Source organism: Sus scrofa, chromosome 8, assembly GCF_054392235.1.
Source record: "Sus scrofa isolate SSC_HxYL_T2T_F1_AM1 chromosome 8, Sscrofa_HxYL_maternal_Yorkshire_Landrace_v2.0, whole genome shotgun sequence".
NCBI lineage: Eukaryota > Metazoa > Chordata > Mammalia > Artiodactyla > Suidae > Sus > Sus scrofa.
In genome coordinates this window covers 137,390,914-137,417,442 of record NC_139390.1, presented here as the reverse complement: position 1 = coordinate 137,417,442, position 26,529 = coordinate 137,390,914, and the positions used below count along the sequence as shown (strand labels likewise).

Sequence of the window (26,529 nt, the reverse complement as noted above, 5' to 3'; positions counted from 1 at the left end):
TAAAAAGACGAAATAAATGCATAAACATCTACATACAAACCTTAAATAACAACACATCAAAGCATCTAATATATCAAAAGAAACATTTTTATATTTGAAGAACAACTGATTGAGGATATCACAGAAAATATACAAGTTTCCCACTTTCTCCGTAAGGCTTAGATGGGTAGTCTTCAAACTCAGAACTGGAAGAATTAAACTTCGGCAACCGTTAGTGCAGCCTTTTCAAGATGTGGCCTCCTGTCTAACAGGAAGGGCATGTGCATTAAGTCAACAGGCCACACCGGCCGGTTCGCGTGATGTTCGTGGGGAAATGTGGGAGCTGGCTGCCTTCACCTACTGATACATCTCTGTGTCTGCGAAATGTAGGGCCGGGTCAGGTTAGGGTCAGCAGCCACTGTAAGAAGCGAGCAGAAATAGATGGACACAAGGGAGTGTCAGGAACTCGGAAGGGAGGGGATCCAGAACGGACGTTTTTCAGGATCTTTAAAACACTCCTTTGCAAAACAGAGGAGGGACCCAAGGGAGACCAGGCTACATGCTGCTCTGTTCTCATGAGCTTCTTTAGCTTCTTCCCTGGAGAGTCGTGGATCCAACCAGCATGTCTCCAGCAGTCCTCACCCGCCAGCCCCAAGTCAGACAACGAACCTATCATTTTTATGATTTTTTTTACAATTTGAAAAATCAAAATTTTTCTGGATTTTGAACTTCCAGTGGATCAAGCTTTCACCATATGTGACCAAGAAGCATCTTTTTAAAGCTCATCTATAACAACACAGTAACTAAGGTTTTGCTGCTTTTTTTTTTTTTTTTTTTTTTTTTTGCTTTTTAGGGCGGCACCTGTGGCATATGGAGGTTCCCAGGCTAGGGGTCAAATAGGAGCCATGGAGCTGCCGGCCTACACCACAGCCACAGGAACATCACATCCAAGCCGTGTCTGTGACCTACACCACAGCTCATGGCAACGCCAGATCCTTAACCCACAGAGTAGGGCCAGGGATTGAACCTGCAACCTTATGGTCCTTAGATTTGTTTCCACTGTGTCCCAATGGGAACTCCTAGGGTTTTAATAACTGTATTCGAACAGTGGCCAAAAGACTGGGTAAGATCAAAAAAGGCTGGTGGGGGAGTTCCTGCTGTAGCTCAGTGGTTAAGGAACCCAACCAGGATCCATGAGGATGCAGGTTCCATATCTGCCCTCACTCAGTGGATTAAGGATCCAGTACTATCAAGAGCTGTGGCGTATGTCACAGAGGCAGCTCAGCTCTGGCATTGCTGTGGCTGTGGTTTAGGCTGGCAGCTACAGCTCCAATTCCACCCCTAGCCTGGGAACTTCCACAGGTGCGACCGTAAGAAGAAAAAAGGAAAAAGAAAAAAACCAAAAAAGAACAAGCTAGTTCATTCTCTAATAACATAAGCTATCCTTCAATAGAAGTCCTCCTTAAAGTAAAGAGCCCAACATATAGAATCTTCAAAGCAGATTTTATATGACAGGTGATGTGTGGGGAGGAACGAGGCGGGTGCGGATAGGTCTCAGGGAAGCAGGATCCTACTCACCATCATGAACACAAACGAGATGTTCGCGAGAAGTGTTGCCACGGAGACCACGCTCTGACCGGCGGCTATGGCCAGGGCCATGGAACTGGCCGAGTACGCCACCATCATCAGGGTAAACATCATGATGAAGAAGGACCCCACCGCGGGCTTCAGTCCTTGTCAGGAAGCAGACGGGGGGTTAATCCAGCTGTCCTCGTCACCGGCTACCAGGAGGGATTTATCGTGCAAGCAACACTCAGATACTAGAGAAACTAGCATCGGAACGACGATAAAGTCCCTCTCTACACAACTACCATGGCTCATCAAGGTCACTGCGCCCCTCGGGGTAACTGTGCAAAGTTATACACAGGTCTCCTTTTTCGTCTCACTGCACAAGCACTTTTCCATGGGACGCTTGTGCTTCTCTATTGGAATTATTACCAATTTCTGAGTGTCTGAGATGGAGAGCTGCAGGCGACACAACTGGCCTAAACTCTACTGCCTTCCTTTCTAAGAAGGAACCTGCCAAGAGCACATTCATTTTACCCAGACCTCATCCGTCGCTGACGGCCGTCACCGAGTTAGTGAAGATGCTGGGAAGACCCGGTGGACTTAAAATCTGGGAGTGTGTCCACAATCCAAGCCTCCCAAGACAAATCACCCTGTAACTCTGGGCTGAGGAGGGGGTTAATTGTTTTCTTTGTTTGTTTTCTAGGGCTGCACTCTCTGCATATGGAGGTGCCCAGACTAGGGGTCTAATCAGAGCTACAGCTGCCAGCCAATGCCACAGCTGTAGCAACGCCAGATCCGAGGCACATCTACAACCCACACTAAAGCTCAAGGCAACGCCGAATCCTTAACCCACTGAGCGAGGCTAGGAATTGAACCCGCAACCTCATGCTTCCTAGCCGGATTCGTTTCTGCTGCACCATGGCGGGAACTCTGGATGGAATTAAATTAAGTTTCATAAAACTGCTTCATAAACTAAAATGGGATAATATTATGGGTCACACAAAAAGCTGAAGATTTTGGAATAGCCATGAGAACACCAGTTAAGAGTTTAAGGATCTAGATTCTAGCTCTAATTCTTTATGACATGACTCTTATTTGTAAAACAGGAAGTTTAAAGCTAAATAAGCAGTGCTCTCTCAAAAGCATTTATTTCATGCACATGTGCGTATCTCTGTGTGTATGTGGGAGAGAGAGAGGATGTGGAAATTCTGATGCAATGAGTCTGGGGTGTAGTCTAAACATGATACATAAATCAATCCATCTACATCTGTCAAACAAATACTTTTATTAAGCCAAAAAGCCTCAAAAGTCACTCTTCACCATCTTTGTACACACACAAATAAAAATATAAAATTACATAAGTAATAAATCTCCCAGCCCCTCCAACATAGTGTCAAATAGCTTTCTGAATTATTTCCATATTTATATAAGACTCATAATACCTCTTCTTATACAATATGGGTTTTTGGGATTTTTATTCTTTTTTTTTTGTCTTTTGTCCTTTGCAGGGCAGCAACCATGGCATAAGGAGGTTCCCCGGCCAGGGGTCCAATTGGAGCTTCAGCTGCCGGCCTACACCACAGCCACAAAAACATGGGATCTGAGCCGTGTCTGTGACCTACATCACAACTCACAGCAATGCCGGATCCTTAACCCACTGAGCGAGGCCAGGGATCGAACCCATGTCCTCATGGATGCTAGTCAGATTTGATAACCACTGAGCCACAACGGCAACTCGGACATAAAATACAGTTTCATAAATAGATTTGAAAGTTACTTTGGGAAAAATCTGGACAACAATCTCCTTGGAGAACAGTTATTTCAGAGCATGCATAATGACAGACGCTTCTTTACCTCATGAGTTCATTTATGGTTTTGAGAATCAAAGCATGCTTAGGAAAAGCCCCCTCATACCCAAGACTAGAGACACATACCTCTGGTCTTACTGCTTACCTAACAAGAAGTACGTTATACAAGTAAAGATAATGCTTGGTAACATCCTCATGGGTAGTAAATCCGATAACAGTTTTCCGAAGAAATAAGATGACACTCTGTAGTATCCACTGATATATTCATGTCTAAAACCAAAAAGCCACATCATGCACCCTACGTTAGCTTGTTAACAAGGCACAGAGCAGAAGATTAAACCACCTGCTACACAGATGTCTGCGGCTGCCAAGGGTCGAACAAGCACAGCTCCCACAGCTGCGAGGTTACCCCACCACCTTCACCCCTGCCAGCAGCGGGCGCGACTTAGGCACGCGCGGCCGAGGGACCTCATTCCCCAGGGCCTGTGTCCTCCTCACTACAGACCCCTCTGGAAGTCCTCCCGTCTGCCCTCTGAGCGCCCACTCCGGGCACACAGTCTGCATCACCTCCCTCTCCTCCCACGTGGGCTCTCCTCCAAGGCCAGCGCGGCAGGAGCGGATCTCAGTGGCCACAGGGCCTTTCTTTCTCCCTGCTTCTTCTTTTTCTTTTATGGCCACACCTGCAGCACATGGCGGTGCCCGGGCTAGGGCTCAAATCAGACCTGCAGCTGCTGACCTATGCCACACTCAGAACAACACCAGATCCTTAACCCACTGAGCGAGACCAGGGATCAAACTCCCATCCTCACAGAGAAATGCTGGGTCCTCAACCCATGAACCACAGCGGGAACTCCCCCTCCTTCCAGTGAAGGTGCTTATTCTCCAACCTCAAATGCAGCTTTGGATCCCTAACCTCTTCTCACTTCTTCCACTCTCAGGATAAAGACAAGAAAACGGCACTTCTGCCCACGATCACGCCTGCCAACCCTTCACGCCTCCCAACCCTACACCCCTGCTGGCTATCCAGGCCTATTTTCTCCTCTCCAAAGTTTGAGACCCCTCTTCTCCTGAGATCTTCCTCCTGTAGTTCCAAACTATTCCTCCAACAGCTTCATTTGCATGGAATTATGCAAGAACTGGCCCAGCCCACCTCAGGTCAGGGCTGCCCTGTGGCTCCTTCCAGTCCTCTTGGCATTGAGAGCGGGCTCATTCTACATTCTTGGTCAGCTTTGCCTCCTCACCTTGAATTCACTGTTCAACCCACGACCCTCCCTCGACCAAGCCCTCCCTCTACCAAGCCTTCTTCCTTGCTAAGAGCAAGAGGTCCTCTTCACCCTCTTTAGCGCCTGCCTCCTCGGCAGCACTTGCATTTGGGGGCTGTGCCCTCATCTTCACACTCCTTTTCCCTTCCCATCAGGCCCCAGTGTGCTCCAGATTCCCCCCACACCCACCCCCCGCCCTTGGCTGCTCTGCCTCAGGCCACACCAGTCATCCCCAGGAGCCAAACCAAGGCCTGATTCTGGATGGGCCCCGGCTGACCAACAGCCCCTTCCAGGAACAGAGACCCACTCACATAAAGAGTTTCTTCTCCACCACAAGGAGCTCCACGGCCGAGACGCTGCTGAAACACTGGTCAATTGTCAGGAAGAAGAGCACCCCAGCTCTGCAGTGAGAGGAAGGGAAGAAAGCAATGCAGACAAACAGGCTTAGATATTTTTCTACCTGCAAAACCACCCCCACAAATGCCATCTGAACACAGTAAACAAACTACTGCTCTGGTTCAATCAGAGGGGGCTGTGTGAGCCCCATCAGGTTTCTCTCCACTGGTGTCTCCAGAGTGGGACCCCTGGGACTCCACGTAGCACACTTGGAAATTCAAGGTCCTGGTTCGCTATGGTTTGAACCACATTCTCCTGAAATTCCTGTGTGGACACCCTAACTCTCAATGCAATGGCCCTCAGAGACAGAGACTTTGGGAGGTTGTGAGGTCTGGACCAGGTCATGAGGGTGGGGCCCCCACAACGGATTAGGGCCCTTCAAAGACAAGAAAAGAGAGGTAAGAGAGCTCTCTCTCTGCCAGCAAGGACATGCAAGAAGGCACCAAATCTGAGTTCCCATTGTGGCTCAGTGGAAACGAACACGACTAGGATCCATGGGGATGTCGGTTTGATCCCTGGCCTTGTTCAGTGGGTTAAGGATCTGGCATTGCCACAAGCGGTGGTGTAGGTTACAGACACGGCTCAGATCCTGAGTTGCTGTGCCTGTGATGGAGGCCAGCACCTGCAGCTCCAATTCGACCCCTAGCCGGGGAACTTCCGTATGTCACAGGTGCGGCCCAAAAGAGCAGGAAAAAAACAAAAGACAAAAAAAAAACAAAAAATAATACAATAATCATTAGAGAAATGCAAATCAAAACCACAAGGAGAGATGGATATTACATAGGTTAAAAAAAAAAAAAAAAAACAAACACGTATTGGTGAGGCTGGAGAGAACCTGAAACCCTGGGCACTGCTGGCAGAAATGCATGATGGCACAGCTGCTGCTGAAGACAACACGGCAGGTCCTCACAAAATTAACAGAAGTACCAAATGATCCAAACATTCCACGTCTGGGTATAATTCAAAAGAATTTAAAGCTGGAGTTCCTGTCGTGGCGCAGTGGTTAACGAATCCGACTAGGAACCATGAGGTTGCGGGTTCGGTCCCTGCCCTTGCTCAGTGGGTTAACGATCCGGCATTGCTGTGAGCTGCGGTGTAGGTTGCAGACGCGGCTCGGATCCTGCGTTGCTGTGGCTCTGGTGTAGGCCGGTGGCTACAGCTCCGATTAGACCCCTAGCCTGGGAACCTCCATAGGCCGCAGGAGCGGCCCAAGAAATAGCAACAACAACAACAACAACAACAAAAAAAAAAAAAAAAAAAGAATTTAAAGCAGAGACGCAACCCGATTTTTGCTCGTACGCTCATGTTCATAGCAGCACTGTTGGTAACAGCCAACAGGCGGAAACGATCCAGGTGTCCGTGGACAGATAAACTGAGACACCCAAGGTGGTGTGGCCATACCGTGGAGTATTACGCAGCCTTTAAAAAGAAAGAAATTCTGACACATGCTGCAACACGGATGATGCTAAGGGACACAGCCAGTCACCAAAGAACAAATGCTCTGATGCCACTGATACGAGGTACCGAGAACAGTCAGCATCAGAGACGGAAGACAGTGGCGGTTTCCAGGGGCTGGTCAAAGGTGGAGGGCACGACTGCTGTTTGATGGGTACAGACATTCGGTCTGGAAGCCGAAAAAAATTCTGGGGTCGGAGGGCGAGGTTTTTATGGCTGCATCATAATGTGAATGTGATTAATGCCACTGAACTGTACTCGAACCTGGGCAACGGGGTAAACTTTATGTTCTCTGTATTTTACTACTATATGTGTGTGTGTGTGTGTGTGTGTGTGTGTGTGTGTGTGTGTGTGTGTGTGTGTGTGTGTGAATGTGAAAATTAACTCTTCCATCCAACTTTCTATTCGCTGACTTATCTGCAGTTTACCCTGTGCTTGTCTCAAATTCAAATTCGTAATGGATTTCCTTAAGCTTGAAAACAAAGTAATAGCACCTTCTCAAAATCAAGATCCAAACTGACTTACCTGTTCTGGATTCCTGAGGGATCATTTTTCAGATCATAGAAAAAGGCACCTATAACCAGGCCCAGGGTGATTGTTACAATTATCTTTTCAAAAAGAAAAAAAAAATTTCAATTAAAGATAAAAACATATCATTTAATACTAAAATACATCTGGCCACATAATCAAATTTCTTTGTTGACATAGATATTTTAAATGGCTTGGCCATAGTTCTTGGGAAAATATAAAACAATGTATATTATTAGGATGCATTTTTTTTCTCTGTTTTTTTTCCTAGGGCCGCATCTGCGGCATATGGAGGTTCCCAGGCTAGGGGTGGAATCGGAGCTACAGCTGCTAGCCTATGCCAGAGCCCCAGCAACGCTGAATCCTTAACCCACTGAGCGAGGCCAGGGATAGAACCCGCAACCTCGTGGCTCCTCGTCAGATTCATTAACCACTGAGCCACGACAGGAACTCCTGGATTCATTTTTTCAATGGCAGCCATCCCTCAGAATTCACCTTGAGAAAGGATGATAAATACATCTGAACAAAGATAGAATAACATATTTAGGAAATTTCCTTTTGTCCCCTCTATTCAAAGAAGCCAGCTGTGCAGAACTCACAGAAGAGTCTCTTTGCTCCATCGAGCAATCTTTGGATTGCAGCAGTTTCCCTGTTTATTTTCTTTTCCTAAATACAAGAAGGAGTAACATAAATGTACCTTGTAAAAGCATATAATTACCAGATTAATCATTTTGTCATGTTTGAAAACTTTGGAAACATTTTTCGAACTTTGAAACCTTTAGGAAACTTCCTAATGATAAAACTGACAGTCTTTTAATGTAAGTTATTAAGTTTGAACACAAAAGAAACAAAGCTTATGGAGTGGCCAATGTTCAAGTCTGAACATTCAGAGTTATGCGGTGTGAAAGTATAGGCTTGTATAGGTGAGCTTGCCCACATGCTGATGGGGACGTTTTTATTTATTTGGAAGCTTGGTCTGTTGACATGAAGTATATAGTATATGTGGAAGGTAATTAAAACATGCCAGGGTGAAAACTCTTTATTCCAAATTTCTGACTGTCTTTTTAGCAAGGCAACTTTTAAGGACATCTCAAATCATATTCTTCAGAGACGGTGGTGTTCACAAACTAGTCTTCACAGATCAGAATCCTGTTTTCCAATTCTGTTTGCTTCTAGCCAAGATGTCTTGACAAATACCTCAGATCTTGATACCACTGCACTATAGTAGTACTGATATTTTTTTAAATTTTATTTATTTTTCATATCGAAGGGTCCAGGGTACCTTGGTGTGCTAGTTTATTTTTTTTAGATTATCATTTCTTATATTTTTAATACATTTAATAAAATTTAATTAAAAAGTACAATAAGTAGAATTTCCTTAAATCAATTATAACATTATCCTTAACCCTAGAAGTGAAGTGTCCTTAAGAAACATTTTATCAAACTTAAAAATGACAGTGATGTTTATCCAGGCTCTTAGGCACGTCAAACAGACCGAGTGAGTAAAGGTAGGTAGGAGTGGCTAGGAATTGGCCACTCAGTGCTGCAGTGGCTGGTAGGCTTTCTGGGCTGAGGTTGCCCAGGAAGCAGTGGCAGGAAGGTGAGTAAGGGAAGCCCCTGAGTGCCCTTAGAGACAGCTCTGTGAATGCCTTGGTGACAGTGCACTTTTCCAGAGCAGACATGAACTCTCCCCAGGTCAGATGGGCGTACCCCAGCTTACCCTGCTTCCTTATTATGCACAATTTCATTGTTGGAATTTGTGTGTTTTAAAATTTTTATTTACTTTTCTTTTTTTTATCTTTCTTTTCTTTCTTTCTTTTTTAATTTTTTTTGCATTTTTAGGGCCACACTTGTGGCATATGGGGGTTCCCAGGCCAGGAGTCTGGTTGGAGTGACAGCTGCGGGCCTATCCAACAGCCACAGCAACGCCAGATCTGAGCCGAGTCTGTGACCTACACCACAGTTCACGGCAACGCCGGATCCTTAACCCACTGAGCAAGGCCAGGAATCAACCCGCAACCTCATGGTTCCTAGTCAGATTTGTTAACCACTGAGCCACGATAGGAACTCCGGTTTTTACTATTCTTTTAATGGTTGGGAAAAAAGAGAGAAGAGTAATGTTGCTTGCCACATGAAATTCATATTGCAGCATCCATGAATAAAGTTTCATCGGAACACAGCTATGTTCACTTTTTAATCAATTATTTACAGCTGCGTTCTTGACACAACGGCAGAAGCGACTACGTGAATCAAAGACCACATGACATGCAAAGCCTCAAGTATTTACTCTCTGACCCTTTGGAAAAGAGGTCTGCCCTCTCCTGCCTTAGCTGATTAAACCTTGTATCTCCCTGAGCATCTGCCTGCGGGGGACACCTCTTCAGATGTGTCAGTACTGGAATGCCAGCTTAAGGCAGGAGTCCACTCTGCTGACCGCTGTTGCGGACTCCTCCTCAACGTAGGTCTCTTGGCATTAAGACTTAAAAGGCAGCAGCACTGAGATGGGACAATGACAGCATGTGTGGTAAGAAGTCAGTAATACTTCCTTAGAGCCAACACCATGCCATCTTTTAGGACTGGGCAGAAATTCAAGGCTAAGAAGATCAGGGGTGCCCTTCGTGGCTCATTGCTGAAGGAACCCAACTAGGATCCATGAGGAGGTGGGTTTGAGTCCCTGGCCTCGCCCAGTGGGTTAAGGATCTGGTGCTGCTGGTGAGGCCATGAACTCTGGTGGAGGCTGCAGATTCGGCTCAGATCTGGCGTGGCTGTGGCTGTGGCTGTGACGTAGGCCAGTGGCTACGGCTCCGATTCGACCCCTAGCCCAGGAACCTCCATATGCCGCGTGGGTGCAGCCCTACAAAGCAAAACAAACAAAAAAACCAACAAATAAAAACCACCACCCCCAAAATAACTGGCTACACCGATTTTTTTTTTTTTTTTTTGGAAAAGATGGTCCAATGACGTGGGAATACAAGGGTTCTGAATGGCCGAGGGCTTGAGAAAAATGGGAAAATCATGAAAGAGTCATCACCAACAACTATGAACAGAATCTACCAAAAAGACAAAGGACAGCATTTTCCATCCTAGGAGAAGAGAACTCAAGTCTGCTTATCACCGTTGTGCTAACTCTATACCGTGCCAGGGGTCCAGTGCTCTCCCACGATTAGAGCCCCTCCCTGAGAAAGGTGCACTTTTCTAAGGAGCAGCATGCCCAGGCAGGCTTTTCCTGCAGACGGTGGCTGCCTCTCCTGCCTTCGGGAGCGCCCAGTGGACCCCGAGCTGAACGCTTTGCTGCCTACGTGATGCAAGACGCAAGCCAACCCCTTTCCCTTCTCTCGCTCTCCCCTCTTCCTTCCTTTCTCTCTTCCTTTCTCCACTTTGCGGGTTATACTCTCTTCCTTGCCCCTTGACCATCTGACATGCCCTGAATTTTATTCCTGTGGGACTTTGTCATCCGTCTCTCCTCATAAGGAGCCACCCTCCCCAAGAACAGGGACCTTGTTTCTTCCCACTCATTCACTGCTGTATACAAGCTCCAGAATGCGGCATAAGATCGAGGACAACTTGGTGAACGCAGCGGGAAATGAACGTGTGTAGAAAACCCACAATGTGGCTGAACAGTAACTAAATGCGTCAACATTTTTGAAAAAAACTTTTTTCTACAAAAATTATCTATTACAGCATGTCTGAATCAACAACAATTCTGAATGAGGTACTCCAAAACCCCACTCAGAAACAAGTTCTCTGCAAGTGAAAACTGAGCTGGGTTTCCCTTGTTTCTATATGCCCAGTGCAATGGGCATAGTGAAGGAGCGTGGGTGGGAGGTAAGCACCTCCCAGGATAGACGACATCGGAGCCCGGGTCCCACACGCACAGTTCACAGCATAACCAGAAGACCCGCCGGGTACCTGGGCTACGGATGCCTGGGGATTACCCAGTAAGTTTTTGAAGGAACGCCTGGAAATCCATCGGAGCTGATGACAGAAGGAGGTGGTGTAGGTGACCTCCTTGTACACCGAACTCTTCTTCTTCTTCCGACCCCCTGAGAACTGATCTAACTCAACCTTCGTGTCCTTGAAGAAGGAGGAGTTGGTATAAAACGCAGCAAGTTTGTCTATGAGGGGAGTATCTTTCTCGGGAGGCTCTTCGGGCTCTTGGGCTGCGCAACACAAGTGGATGAAGAAGGGAAACGTCATTAACAAAATAACGGCTGATTTTGTCCATTTTTCTGTACCCCTCCTCTTAGAGTCCTCCCTAGCACCATCGTTCTAGGCCTGAGTATAAACTATTAGGAGAGCTGTGGTCACTGCTTTACAAATCAGAAAAATGCATTGGCTTGCTTGCATAAGCTTGCAGATGCAGTAAACCCAGTGACCTTTGCCGAACTATACCATTTGAACCCTGATTCTCTTTTTTGGCCCTTGGCCCCCACAGCATGCATGGAAGTCCCTGGGCCAGAGACTGAATCTCAGCCGGAGCTGTGACCACCATGCAGTTGCAGCAACACCAGATCCTTAAGCCACTGCACCAGGCTGGGGATTGAACCGGTGCCTCCAGACACGAGCCAGATCCACAGTGGGAACTCCAGACCCTAGCTCTTTTCAAATACACTTCTCATCGTATGCAGTTATAACTCATCATTAAAACCAAGACGACTCCAAAAAAATCTGGTCTTTGCTTTTCCAACACGCAAATGCTCAACTGCCAACTTGCTCATTTCAGAACATTATACAGGTGGCCCTCGGTATCTGTGGACATGGAACCCATGGATACCAAGGCCCTATTGGAAGGGACTTGAGCATCCTTGAAGCTTCTATCTGCAAGGAGGGTCCTAGGACCAATCCCCTGAGGATACCGTGGGGCCTCTGGGTAAATGAGGGATGTTTTTAAAAATGGCAACTCCCCTTGGAACTGACACTGTCACACAAATGCTCACGGACCAGTTAAATGAAAAACACGGCTCTCCCGGGGATGACAAGTTCTGTGTGGCCTGATGCCATGCGACTGAATGTTTGTGTGCCTCCAAAATGCACATGCTCAAACCCACTCCCCACTGGGACCCAATCTGAAAGCAAGGCCAGGCCTTGGAGGGATGATCAGGTCACGAGGGGGGAGCCCTCACGAGCTGGGTTGGCGCCCTTACCAAAGCGGAACCAGAGAGCGCCCTCCCCGCGCCCCCATGGGAGGAGGCAAAGAGACGGCTGCCCATCGATGAATCACAAGCAGGTCCCCAAAAGACACAGAATCTGCTGGACCTTGATCCTTGATCTTAGGCCTCCAGCCTATAGAACTGTAAGAAATGCTTGCTGCTGAAACCAGCCAGTCCACGGTGTTTTTGCAGTAGAGGCTGAATACAGGAGGACACGTGGTGCCAGAAGACGGCCGGCACGAACATAAATTCACGCAGCCACGTCGGCAGGAGCTGCCACGTTGCTAAACTTCAGCCAAAGCAACCGGGCAATCCGCTGCCATTCACCCAACGGGCTCACCTCCCTCGTCTCTGTCCGCTCTGCTTAACACCACAGCGGAGGAGTCGCCGTTAATGACGTCCAGGAAGAAGTCTGCGGGGTTGTTGTAGGGCTCACAGTTGTAACCTACAAAAGAAAGGAAGGCAGCTACACAGACTTGACAGTCTTGGGCAGTACAGAGTCCGGACGTGAGGGAGGTGTGCCTGGCAGAGACGGCATCCAACAGTTTCCCCCTCACCTTCCGGCCCTCGTCCCCCCTCACCAATTTACTCTCTCCTTTGATATAGTCCGTCATCAAATGTTTCCACACTGCTCTGCCCTGGCAACACAACAGACGCTGAACCAACCTCGGACTCTCAGAAAGTCTTCCTCTAGTGCTTGGTCCTCACGCATCATAATCCGGGAGACCTGAAACAGCTGTCAGTACGCTCTGGTGCTTATCAGAAAGGACGTCTCCAAAATCGAAAGACAGGTCCAAGGAAAAAAGCAAGCTGGGGAGTTCCCATCGTGGTACGGCGGAAACAAATCGGACTAGGACCATGAGGTTGCCCGCTGGATCCCTGCCCTGGCTCAGAGGGTTAAGGATCCGGCGTTGCCATGAGCTGTGGTGTGAGTCGCAGACACGGCTTTGATCCTGTGTTGCTGTGGCTGTGGTGTAGGCCGGCGGCTACAGCTCTGATTCGACCCCTAGCTCGGGAACCTCCATATGCTGGGGGAGTGGCTCAAGAAAAGGCAAAAAGACAAAAAAAAAAAAAAAAAAAAAAGGCAAAAAATAATACCAGTACTACTAATACAATAAATCCATAGAACCAGGCAGTCCGGAACTGACAGAAATGTTGGCCCACTGAAGTCAGACTTAGGACTAGCCACTAGGTTGACAGGTAAATCACACACATCCTATGTCTGCAATCTAATTTTACTGGAAAATCAAGCAGCATCTTCTTGAGCCCCCAACCAAGGTAGATCAACACCCATGTAAGGGAAAACCATGATAACGCCTGATGGGTATGGTCATAAGACAGAGAACTTGGCCACATTAGGCCTTTCTCAAAATACTCAACTGACAGGTAACTGGCTCTGAGGCTAATGTATGTACTGAACTGTTCCAGAAAGGTCACCAGAACCAGCAGCAGGGACAATGGATACAGACCCAGAGGAAACACACACACACACACACACACACACACACACAGGGGCAGAAAGAGAGACCAAAATACCAAGCGGGCAGGGCAAGGTGAAGAACGATCCTAGCACCAAATCAGCCAAAGACATGCTGAAGGGGTGGAACCAAGCCCATCACTTCAAAGATAAACAGCACCGCCCTCGAGCCCTCGTTCTCTTTCAGGAGCCTACGAAAGAAGGCTGCTACCGCACGAAAAAGTCAACCGTACCGATGGAGGCAAAGTATCCCAAGGCCTCCCGAGCAGGTCCATGGAACATGAGTCTTCCTGAGGCCAACAAGGTGAGGCTATCAAACAACTTAAAGATGGAGTAACGAGGCTGATGAATGGAGAAGATGATGGTCCGTCCTTGTTTAGACATCCTACGTCAAACGTAAGAAGACGAGGCATTAAACAGCTGAAACTTGCATTTCTCGGCAACATACTTAGTATCCCTGCCTTTAGAGCACCGAGTGAGAAAAAATCGCTTTGCTTTTCCCACACTTCTCAGCTCATATGATCTCTCTGATAGTTAGGGAACCTTAAAGCCAAGGCTCTCATGAAAAGCTAGGGTCTCTAAAGTGGGTTCTATGGGCAGTCTACAATCAACCAGAATATTAATCAGAAATGCAGATCTGGAGTTCCCATTGTGGCACCACAGCAGGAATGAACCCGACTAGTACCCACGAGGATGCAGGTTCAATCCCTGGCCTTGCTTGGTGGGTCAAGAATCTGGCATAAGCTGTGGTGTAGATTACAGTTACAGCTCGGGTCCGGTGTTGCTGTGGCTGGGGTGTAGGCTGGTAGCTGTGGCCCCAATTAGACCCCTAGCCTGGGAACCTCCATGTGCTGCAGGCACAACCCAAGAAAAACATAATTATAATTTTCTTAACATGCAGGAGTTCCCGTCGTGGCCCAAAGGAAAAGAATCCGACTAGGACCCATGAGGTTGCACGTTTGATCCCTGGCCTCGCTCAGTGGGTTGAGGATCTGGCGTTGCTGTGGCTGCGGTGTAGGCTGGCAGCTATAGCTTTGAATAGACCCCTAGCCTGGGAACCTCCATATGCTGTGGGTGCGGCCCTAAAAAGAAAAAGAAGTGCAGCTCCCTGGACAGTTTTCTCATACCTATTGGGTCGAGGGAATCCCTATATCTTTAACAAGCACCCAGGTCATTTGCAAGTACACTCAAGTTTGAAAACTTACTACGGATTAAATTTAAAATCGTAGTCATATGTCCCATCCCCACTGATCATTTACTTAACTCTTCTGGATCTTTAGGAACTATTTTTCATTCTCCTGCCCTAATAATATAGTGAACATTACTTGGTACTCACTATATCTTTGCTAAATACTTTATAGAAAATTTATCGTGAAATAAATTTTCACCATATTGTTATAAGGCAGGGCCAATTATTCTTACTTTTATATAACAGGTAAGGCTTCAATAATGAAGCAATGGCCCAAAGTATCAGAATTAGAAGGGGCAGGGCTGGGATTGGATCCCTGGGCTATTTCCATGGCCAAAATTACCTTCACACAGGAGTTACTACTGAATGGGGAGAAGACACAAAGGTCGAAACTCACCGTTCAAAAGCTGTTATTTAGGAAACAGTTTATGAGAAGAATCACATCAATTTAAGCATTTTCTAATCACTTACTGTATGATGACCCTGGGTACACATTTGTTCTGTCTCCAAGATGACAGGCCAGTCGATCAGTCATTTCAAAACAATGTGGAACAGAAGTAGCAATGTGGAACAGAATGTGCAAGCCAAACAGGACCTTATAACCCAGTCTGAAGATGATATAAGCAGCGTAGTAAGAGGCCAACAGGACTAAGCCAGGAAGAGAAAGGGCAGTGAAGGCGGGGGAAACTACAGGTATTTCAGTGTCACTGCAGAGCTGAGGTGACATATAGAGGCAGGCACTCAGGGACTGCATCAAAAAACAGGCCCATCAGACTTCCCGTCGTGGCTTAGCAAAAAGGAATATGACTAGCATCCTGGAGGACGCAGGCTCAATCCCTGGCCTCGCTCAGTGGCTTAAGTATCCAGCGTTGCCGTGAGCTGTGCTGTAGGGTGCAGACTCGGCTCGGATCTTGCGTTGCTGCGGCTCTGACAAAGGCCAGAAGCTGTAGCTCTGATTCAACCCCTAGCCTGCGAACCTCCATATGCCACAGGTGCAGCCCTAAAACGCCAAAAACCCCCCAAAATATATGATGGATGTAGTCTCTAACTGAAACTGAACCCCAGACTGATTACTTGACATCTTCACTTCTGTGTACAACTGACATCTCAAGCATCTTCCCGTTTCTTCTTATCTGAGCAAACAGACTTGCTTCTGAGGGCAGGGGCATCAGGGGATGCACGGTAATGATAAGGCAGGGGTGCCACATGGTTTGTCTGGCAGCTTTTTTTTTTTTTTTTTTTTTTATGGTCGCAGCCCTGACATATGAGGTTCCCTGGTCAGGGATTGAATCTGAGCCACAGCTGCAGCAATGCCAGACCCCTTAACCTACAAAGGATCAAACCCCTGCCTTCACAGCAACCCGAGCCACTGCAGTCAAGATTCTTAACCCGCAGTGTCACAGCAGGAACTCCATGTGGCAGCTTTTAAGAAATGGAAACAGGGGGTTATCCCAGAGGTGGCAGGCAGAGGGAATGGCCAGAGTGATTAGAGATTGATTACACTGAAGGATCATGTTATTTGACTAAGCAAGTAAGTAAACATATTGCCATACTGGGAGCCAAGTTTCTCACTATCTGAAAATTTAAAAACTTGGAGGGAGTGCCTACCAAGGCTCAGCGGTAACAAACCTGAGGATGCAGATCCAATCCCTTGCCCTGACCAGTGGGTTAAGTATTCAGCACTGCCATGAGCTGTGGTGTAGGTCGCAGACATAGCTCTGATCTGGACTTGCTGGCGCTGTCATGTTGGCTAGCAGCTGCAGCCACACGTCGACCCCTAGCCTGGGAACTTCCATACACTGTGGGTGTGGCCCAAAAAAGGGAAAAAAAGAAAAAGAAAAGAAAAACATGGAAACGATGAAGACTAAAAAAAACTCAAGTATTAGATCAGAATTGGAAATAGTATGACGTCATGAGCTCATGATTTTTATTTATTTATTTATTTACTTATTTATTTTTTGTCTTTTTGCCATTTCTTGGGCCACTCCCACGGCATATGGAGGTTCCCAGGTTAAGGGTCGAATCAGAGCTGTAGCCACTGGCCTATGCCAGAGCCACAGAAACATGGGATCTGAGCCTCATCTGCAAACTACACCACAGCTCAAAGAAACACCGGATCCAAAACCCACTGAGCGAGGCCAGGGATTGAACCCGAAACCTCATGGTTCCTGGTCAGATTTGCTAACCACTGATGGAAACTCCCCATATTTTTTTAATATATGTACTAACACAGCAATAGTTACAAATCCATTTACTTGTATCATTCTAGTCATATGCTATATATACACACACACAAAATATATATTTATAGTAAATACATATTTCCAAATAAAACATAGATATGTATTTCTGTTATTTATGTACACATACACATGTGCTTCTTAGCTCTGTCTGCTGAGCGGCTCTAGAAGCACTGACACTCCTGTAGAACTGAGCACACTTGAGTAACCAGATTTTGGTGTCTAAATCCTAACTACACCAGAAGGAACCAGGGGGCTCTGTGGAGAAACATCTGACACAGGAAAAGCACAAAATGAGTCTGAATCATCTTGCTCACCATAAAGTAAACACATGCCTGAGGAGTGATTCCAAACACGTCAAAAGGACACAAAAGCAGACCAAAGGGACACACGTGCTCTGGCCAAATCGGGGTGAATTTAGTCATAAAAATAAATAAGAACAACCCAAATTATAACCCTTGGAATAAAAGAAAAGTACGAACAAATACAAATGAACAGAGAAGGAGGAAAACTCCTTTACCCTAATACGGGTAGAAAGAATGACGTCAAGAGACAATCACCACTTGGCAAGCAACACACGAGCAGCTGACAGTGGCCGAAGCTGTGAGTACCGGCCACCACCGGTGCATGGAGACTTGACAGGGAACAGGAGGTCTGATCATCTTCCCTGACAAACTACGACAAAGGGGACAACACTTATGTCACCGCAGACAAAGGCACCACACACCAACAGGACCGCTGATGAAGGTTCCCATCCGCCACGACGGGAGACGCCAGAATCACGCAGCCCCTCGTGTCTCGCACTGAGAACACAGCCCCACTTCTGCGGTGTCCCTGCCAAGAGTCCACGGCCTGCGTCTGCACGTGAGGAAGCACTGGACGGGCCCGGCTTAAGGGCCTCCCTAGGAAATGTGCTGTCCACTGTGTGTGAGGACGTGAGAGGTGGGGAAAGGGTACAGAACTGCTCAGGATGAGAAAAGATAGAGTGTTTCTGCAGAGAATCCTGAGCCAAAAGGAAAAAAAGGCACTTTCTGGGGCAGATGGTGAGGTCTGACGGAGCTTACGGATCGGATGGCAGCAACGGCCCCAACGCCAACTCCCTGGCTGCCAGGCACGTGAGGTGGTAACGTGGGAACAGTGGCCAGGGCACCCAGGGATGACGGTACACGGTGTCAGAAAAAGACTATGTGGGGGAGGGCGGGGGGCAAAGAGCGTCAAAAGGCAGCAGCTGGGGAATCAAGGCAAGGGGACGTGGGACTCCTGGGCATTCCTTTAACTGTTTGGCAAAAACCATTGAAATTTTGTAAAAAGTGGCCCCAGAAAAGGCAAAAGACAAAAAAAAAAGTTTTTTTAATAAATAAAAAGATGTCCACAACTTAGCTTTTGTGGTTTCTCCTATAACCACGTTTCGCCCACCATCCTCTTTCCTCATAGAAGTAAACGGCCCTCTTGACTCCACTCTTCCGTCTCTCAGGCCCCAAACCTTAGGCATGGGTTTTTCGGGTGTAATCACACCCTGCATCCCATTCCCGAGCTAATCCTGTTGGTTCTACCCACGAAACGGAGAGAATCCACCCACCTCACACCACCACCCCAGTCAGAGCCGACGGCCTCACGTCTCAACGGAGCCAATGCAGACAGCGCCTCCTCACCGCGTCCCTGCCACTCACCCTGGCCCAACCACACAGCCTTTCCTCTAGACAGCTGCCAGGCCCTTGTTCTAAAAGGCTCTGAACTCCTCCCATGTCCCCCAGGGACCATCAAAGCCGTAGTGCTTACAGTGGCCCACGGTCGACAGAACCTGCCACTCTCAATGCCACCTCAGGTACTATCCTATTATGGGCAGAACTGCGTGCCCCCATATTCAAGTTGAAGTCCTACCTCCCAGCACCTTAGAATACACTGTATTTGGCTATTCGGTCTTTTTTTGCTTTTTTTATTATACTTGATTTTGGAGATTGGGTCTTTCAACAGGTAATTCTGGTTACATAAGGCCATGTGGGTGCCACCATCCAATAAGGACCACTGTCCTTATAAGAAGAGGAGAACTCGGGGAGTTCCCGCCGTGGCTCAGCGGAAGTGGATCTGATTACGAACCATGAGGTTGTGGCTTTGATCCCTGGCCTTGCTCAGTGGGTTGAGGATCTGGTGTTTCCGAGAGCTGCGGTGTGGGCCGCAGATGCGGCTTGGATCCTGCATTGCTGTGGCTCTGGCGTAGGCCGGTGGCTACAGTCTGATTAGACCCCTAGCCTGGGAACCAACCGCGGGAGTGGCTCAAGAAAACATGCAAAAAGATGGAAAAAAAAAAGAATCTGGCATTTTCATGAGCTGTGGTGTAGGCTGAAGATGTGGCTCTGATTTGATGTGCTGTGGCTGTGGCATCGGCCAGCAGCTGTAGCTCTGATTGGACCCTTAGCCTGGAAACCTCCATATGCCACGGGTGCAGCCCTAAAAAACAAAAAACAAAAAAAACAACGAAAAAAGAGGAGAACAGGACACAGACACACCAAGGGAAAAATGAAGCGAGGACACAGAGAGAAGACAGGCACCCACAAGCCAAGGAGAAAGGACTCAGAAGAACCAGCCCTGCCGATTTCCTGATCCTGGACTTCTAACCTCCAGGAATGTGAAAAGCCACAGTTCTGTTTTAAGCCACCCAGTGTGTTTCATTTTTCATGAGCCACTTCTCCCTGTTAGTTGACTGTTTCCCTCCAACAAAGAAGGGAGAAGTCTGTGTCTGTCGTGCTTACTACTAGATCCCCTGCACTAAGAATAACACCTCGTACAGAGCAGGTGAACAGATACTGGATGCATGAAAGCATCACAGTCGCAGAGCCTTTACCTCTTCAGGAGCAAAAGGACAGCATTTGCTGTGCTGGAGTCTAAGCCAGTCGTGGGCTCATCCAGGAACAAGATGGACGGGTCAGTAATAAGCTCCATTGCAATACTAGTCCGTTTTCTTTCTCCTCCAGACACACCACGGATAAACTGGGTTCCCACCTAAAGCACAAATGTTATCGTTATGAACAGTAACAATCAGAGCCACGATTGCTCGTGCAGCTCCTGACACGTGCCAACCCTAGCAGGGGCACTTTCTCTCATCAGCCTCGCTGATTCTGAACAGCAAATAAATGACTATGTGGGAGAAGAGCTAAGGTTGCTCTTTAATTTGAAGAATACACTGAGGCTCAGCTCAGAGCTGGGAAGTGGTTAATCCCAATAGGAAACCCACGCTTTGAACAGCTCCGTATGTTTCTTATCCCATCAAATATTTAGTTTTAAGACAGTTAAGCTCGAACACTAATAGATAAGGTTCTGACATGGTGAAATCAAGACTAAAAAGGGAGATGGGGAGAGGAGACGAAAGCTGAAAGCATTTATTATAATTTGTTAGTTTCTCATACCCTCCCCATCACCCTCCCACTGCCCAACCCCCCCAAAAAAAAGTCCAAAGTGTGGCTTGGCAGCTGGGAAAGTTCACTTTCGAAGGCAGCTATGCTAACCACTATGCCACTGACGCCAAGAACGTTCACTTGGCACAACATCACACTGGCACCTCTGAAACCACCAAAGCTTCCCTCATTGAACCCCCCTACACCCTAACTCACTGCAGAATGCCTCACTCACTCCTTCTGACAAAACCAGGAGGCAGAGTTTCTACGGGGCAACTGGCTGGGTGTTTCCAACGAGTCATGTCACTGTGTGGTGGGGGACCAGAAAGGCTTAGGGGGAGGTAAGAATTCTCCTTTTCTTCTTCTTTTTGGCCACACCCACAGCGTGCAGAAGTCCCCAGGCCAGCGACCGAACCCACACCACAGCAGCAACCCAAGCCACAGCAGTGACAACACTGGATCCTTAACCTGCTGAGCCACCAGGGAATTCCCTAGGAAACAAGTCCTACATTAAGAGTCTGCAAAGAGACACGAGCAAGTGCTACCCCTGCCCTTTACTGGTGTTACAACACCTGAGCTGGCAGGGACGCTTGGGTCACAGCTGGGGAAATGCAAATAGATAGGACCTGGGCATAGACGATAGCAAGACACCATTAATTTGGTTAGTTGATAATGGTGCTGCGGAAATGCAGGCAAAGTTCTTTTCTTGAAGATGCGGAAGTAGGATCAGGAGCGACATACCATGATACGCCTAGTTTCCTTAAAATGCTTCCGAAAACATAAGCTGAGGCGATTACGAGGTAAGATGAACACCTGGGAAATCTAGTTGTTATAATTACTAAACGTTATTAGTAATCGTACCATTACATCAATTACCTGATGGTCACGTCATCACTATGTAACAAAGACCAAATCTGTCTCCAGACGGAGTCTGTTCCTAGAGCTCTCATCTTCGGGCGCCACTGCCTGTGCTTAGTCACGCTGGCTCTGCACTGTTTGTGAAAGACTGTTGCCGAAGGCCTGAAATATACAGGGCAGCCCATTCTCTAGACCTCGACCTTTAAAGGTATACCACTGTCACTCATACGGAGTAAAAAGCTGTGGGACAGAGAGTAGCCTTTGTCTGGTTGGAGGATTATAGGAACACGGCGACCAGAGCCACAGGGACGGCTGCAAGAACAAAGGATTCTGGCACCAAGAGGCCTGCAACAACCAACCACACCTCGCCTCCTCTTTTAGTATAAAAGAAGCCTGAGTTCTTACTTGGGTGAGTTGGTTCTTTGGGACAAGAGTCCACCGTCTTCTCCATTTGCTGGCTTTCCAAATAAAGTCACTCTCCCCGACCCCAAGGACACATCTCTCAATTTACTGTCCTGTCATGCAGCGAGCCTTACAAGTTTGGACTCAGTAACAAGTAATCAGACTATTCTAATTGTTATGCTTAAATTTTAGTTAAAAGTTTAAAGATTCTGGAGTTCCTGTTGTGGCTCAGTGGGTTAAGAACCCGACTCATATCCATGAGGATGTGGGTTCGATCCTTGGCTTCACTCAATGGGTTAAGGATCTGGTGCTGCCACAAGCTTCGGCATAGGTCACAGGTGTGGCTCAAAGCTGGCATTGCTGTGGCTGTGGTGTAGGCCTGCAGCTGCAGCTCCGATTCAACTCCTAGTCTCGGAACTGCCATGTGCCGCGGGTGCAGCCCTAAAAGGAAAAAAAAAAAAAGTTAAAAAATTTTAATGTATTATTTCAACTAATTAGATAAGTAAGTTCTAAGTCAATCATACCCTTCAGCTTATTTTCCCTGGAAATCCACGCATCAAACGTTGGGCAATGACTGTCTATCAGGAGAGAACTTTTACCTAAAGGTGAAGAATGGTAAATGCCTACTGGAAAAACAAAATTAAAGAAACAGAGCCAACACAATCAAAACCTAATCACTCATAAAATGAAAATAAGTGGAAGTGGTGGCATCTCAGAGTTATTCTTCCAAACAAAATAAGCAATATATTTAAAGAATGTCAGAAAGTATCATATGAAGCACCACTCAGCTGAATATCGCCATTCTTTGTAAATCTAAGTAAAGGATATCACAGGTGGATTGAACTACCGCCATCACAATCTAAAAAGTTCATTCTCATCCAAAGTTTTAGACGTATTCCCAGCCAAAAAGCTTTAGCTGTCTTCCTGGCAAATTTTTCATACCTAGCCATCGACTGTAAAGTTTTACTCACTCATCACATTTCTTCTCTTTGAGTCTCCATAACCCACAAAAGGAATTACTTTCCTCTCTCGTGCCTACAGCTGTTATTTCTACATCCTAAAAGAGCCCAGCACATCACAGTCTGTAAGTAAACACTGGCAGAAGAAAGGGAGAGGGGAGGGGAGGGAGGGAGGGATGGGAGACAAAACTGCCATAGAACGGCTCCAGAAAAGCAATTTGGATGTACTCAAATTAGAAATACACCCTAGGAGTTCCCGCTGTGGAGAAGCGGAAACTAATCCAACTAGAAACCATGAGGTTGCGGGTTCAATCCCTGGCTTCGCTCAGCGGGTTAAGGATCTGGCATTGCTGTGAGCTGTGGTGTAGAGACGCGGCTCGGGTCCTGCATGGCTGTGGCTGTGGCATAGGCTAGCAGCTGCAGCTCCAATTAGACCCCTAGCCTGGGAACCTCCATGTGCCGCGGGTACGGCCCTCAAAAGAAAAAAGACAAAAAAAAAAAAAAGAAAAGAAAAGAAAGAAATACACCCTAATACTACTGAATATAATTTTAGAAGTCAAATTACAGCAAAGGGGAGCATACAGAGCAGGAGCCCCTGGAGGTTCACCATTTGTGAATGCCAGACGTATACCTCTCAAAAGTGATGGACCAAAGTCCCCTGGAGGAAGAGAAGCACAGCTAAAAGGGGAAAAGAAAACAGGAAGAAGGAAGGTTAGTGTGACGACACGACAGGAGGGGTGACGACACGACACGAGGCATGACAAACAGTTGGCGTGGGCGAGAAGCCAGAGCTGCATCACTGGAAAGACCACGGATGCTTTGCCAAAGAACACTCACACGCTAGAGCACACGGCCACACGGCTTTTCCAGGGTTCAATCATGCCTAGTTTCTTAAACTGGTTCACTCCCATCTTCAGGCTAGATAACCCATCGCTTTTCTCACGGTTCCAGAGAGCAGCCACTCGGGACCACGCATGTGCCAGAAAACCGCTGAAGAAGTTCCACTATCCACACAGGGCCCACTTGGCCAGCTATGACACTCTCCGTTGCTCTACATTACCTTGGAATCGGCCACTTTATCCAGACCCAACTCTTGAATGACCATGTTAATCCGCTCATTTTTTTCATGATTTGTCATGGTGGTCGGAAGCCGAAGAGCTGCCGAGAACTGTAAGTTTTCTCTCACTGTCAGCGTTCCCATCACGACGTCATCCTTAAAGCAAAATGGCATTTTCACAAGACCATCGCTCTGTAGTGCATGTACCCTATTCATAAAAACAACATACCCCGAGTTCCCGTCCCGCCTCAGCGGTTAACGAACCGGACGGGTATCCATGAGGACGCAGGATCAATCCCTGGCCTCGCTCAGTGGGTTCACGATCCAGTGTTACCGTGAGTTGTGGTCTAGGTTACAGACACAGCTCGGACATGGCTTTGCTGCGGCTGTGGTGGAGGCTGGCAACTGTAGCTCCGATTGGACCCCTAGCCTGGCAGCTTCCATGTGCCGTGGGTGCGGCCCTAAAAAGACCAAAAAAAAAAGAAAGAAAGAAAATACCCAAGTTCTAGCTAATAACAAGCTTGCAATTAGACAATTTACAATAGCTCCAGGATGCAGACTGCTGCAAAGCCTGATGAAATCCTTCTCATCCCCAATCTGCTCGCCCAGAGAGGACACAGGGGATTACCAGCACTACATTTCCAGACTGTTTAACACAAAGATCTGCCAAACACAGTTCTAAGCTCGAGGATGGAGAGAAGTGAAGTGAAGAAAGCAGAAAACAGTCATGTCCTTTAGAAATGATACGACAACAAGAATTGATATCACTGCCCTTACAGGAGTCATATTCCAGATTCTTTCCACTGAATCCTGTGCTGAATCTTATGGGAGATTATGAAAAGCTGACATAAAGAAAAACTGTTTCTATAAGGATGTCCCACAGTCAATTAGAAACACACTCCCTTGGGAGCCAAGGCACTCGCCCAGTACAGAAACAGAGAAACCCATAGTGCAAGTCCACAAATACTTACCTGTACCACGTAACCTGAGTTACATTTAAAATTGGCAGGTCGAGGTGCTCCATTGATCAAAACATCTCCAGATAATCCATGCGGATCTTTCCTTGCAGCTAAGACATCTAACAACCTGTTTAAAAAAAATGCGTTGTTCCGGGTTTTTTTCCATCCAACCTGGGTTTTCGCTCTCAGCTCACCTGAATCCAAATTCTGCTCAAGTTAGAATATTAACTTTTCAAGACTCATATTGTTTTATGTGTATATAAAGATACACAGCTCTTTCAAGGCTCACCTCTTTTCTCTTTTCTTTTCTTTTTTTTTTTAACTACATGCTACAATAAAGCCCAAAAACGTGAACGCAAGCAAAGCGCTGCGGGCTGATCCGGCACGGAGCACCCAAACTGCCTCCAGGCTGTGCGATATCCGGTCCTGAGGTCCCGAGGCAGGCCCTGTGCCCCTCGGTCTAAGACTCAAGCCCTCCCTTTCGCCTCGGGCTCCGCCTCCCCACTCTCCACTGTACCCCTTCCCTTCCCTGTCCACAGCACAAACCACGGCTGACAGCTGCATGCCAATCGCCTGATCATGTCCTGTTAGGAAGGCTGACCTAGCAAGACGTCCCCAACCTCAGGACAGAACCACTACCCAGCACAACTGGACCCAGACCTGGACCAGACGCCCAGACAAAGCGCAACGAGCACCTGCTCACATAAAGCTGATCTTTAAAGGCACACTGAAACTCGGGGTGGGGAACAGGAAGGAGACCAAGAGCTTCAAAGCTCCAGTTATACAGTCAGTGAGCCACGGGGATGTAAGACACGGCCTGAGGAGCACGGGCAGTGATGCTCCAGTAACTCTGTATCGGCACAGAGGGCTAGACGGACCACGGGGATCATGGCACCATGGGTGCCAGTGTCGAATCGCTGTGTGGCACACCTGCAACTGATGTAAGATTGCATGCCAACCCTAGCTCCATTTTCAAAAGCCACACATTAAAACTACCAAGAGAAAGCTTACTTATACTGCTATACTCACGAAGATTTGCCTCCACCTGTGGGTCCCAGAATGGCATTGAGGCCAGGTTTCATGATCCCACTGCAAATGCAAAACACACCAAGTTACTGACCCACTTTAAAAGCAAGTCTATTGTTTAGGGTTGGCATTTAACACACTCAGTGAAAACCGATGAAATTGCCGACAAGGGGGAGAAAAAAAGGCACCAATCAACTCTCAAAGGAAAAAGATACTCAATTGTTGGTTAACAGAAATCTAGCACACAAAAAATGTCAATATGTCAATCACTACTGAGGACTTAGAAGAAAACCGCCTTGGGTCTTAATTCCTTTCACCTCTTTTTTTTTTTTTTTTTTTTTTTTTGGTCTTTTTGTTTTCTTGCCTTTTCTAGGGCCACTCCTGCAGCATGTGGAGGTTCCCAGGCTAGGGATCGAATTGGAGCTGTAGCCACCAGAGCCACAGCAACGCGGGATCTGAGCCGCGTCTACGACCTACACCATAGCTCGTGGCAACGCCAGATCCTTAACCCACTGAGCAAGGCCAGGGATCAAACTCGCAATCTCAGGGTTCCTAGTCGGATTCGTTAACCACTGCGCCCCCACGGGAACTCCTCTTTCGCTTCTCTTCTACTACATTTAAATTGTTTTGGAAAAGGACACAAGAACTTTCTAGGTTCCTTGATGTCGCAGACGCTGGCGAAGCCCTTTGCTCCCCTCACTCCTCCCTCGCAGTGTAAAGTGCAGAACAGTCCTGGGTGATGCCTGATGAGAATCAGCTTCACGCCACCTCATGTGCTACCTAAGCAGCATTCCCACTGCTCCAATCCAGTCACACAAGAATC

At 47.3% G+C, this 26,529-nt stretch overlaps 1 protein-coding gene across 16 annotated transcripts in view; it reads right to left on the bottom strand.

The window, feature by feature from the left end:
• Nucleotides 1-26,529, bottom strand: part of ABCG2B (ATP binding cassette subfamily G member 2B) — a 50,823-nt gene that overhangs the window by 4,980 nt on the left and 19,314 nt on the right. For 7 of the 16 annotated variants that reach the window (XM_084973485.1, XM_084973487.1, XM_084973488.1 and 4 more), the window contains 11 exons: nucleotides 25,710-25,769; nucleotides 24,693-24,807; nucleotides 23,725-23,877; nucleotides 19,896-20,053; nucleotides 13,858-14,009; nucleotides 12,488-12,592; nucleotides 10,907-11,157; nucleotides 6,995-7,077; nucleotides 4,930-5,019; nucleotides 3,502-3,626; nucleotides 1,558-1,712 (listed from right to left, as the gene is read on the bottom strand). In XM_084973485.1, coding sequence (XP_084829611.1) covers nucleotides 1,558-1,712; nucleotides 3,502-3,626; nucleotides 4,930-5,019; nucleotides 6,995-7,077; nucleotides 10,907-11,157; nucleotides 12,488-12,592; nucleotides 13,858-14,009; nucleotides 19,896-20,053; nucleotides 23,725-23,877; nucleotides 24,693-24,807; nucleotides 25,710-25,769 — 1,447 coding nt within the window. Of the gene's footprint in view, nucleotides 1-1,557; nucleotides 1,761-3,501; nucleotides 3,627-4,929; nucleotides 5,020-6,994; nucleotides 7,078-7,596; nucleotides 7,664-10,906; nucleotides 11,158-12,487; nucleotides 12,593-13,857; nucleotides 14,010-19,895; nucleotides 20,054-23,295; nucleotides 23,317-23,724; nucleotides 23,878-24,692; nucleotides 24,808-25,709; nucleotides 25,770-26,529 lie in introns of those variants that run through there. The other 9 variants (XR_014813408.1, XR_014813411.1, XR_014813409.1 and 6 more) reach the window with 5 other exon arrangements.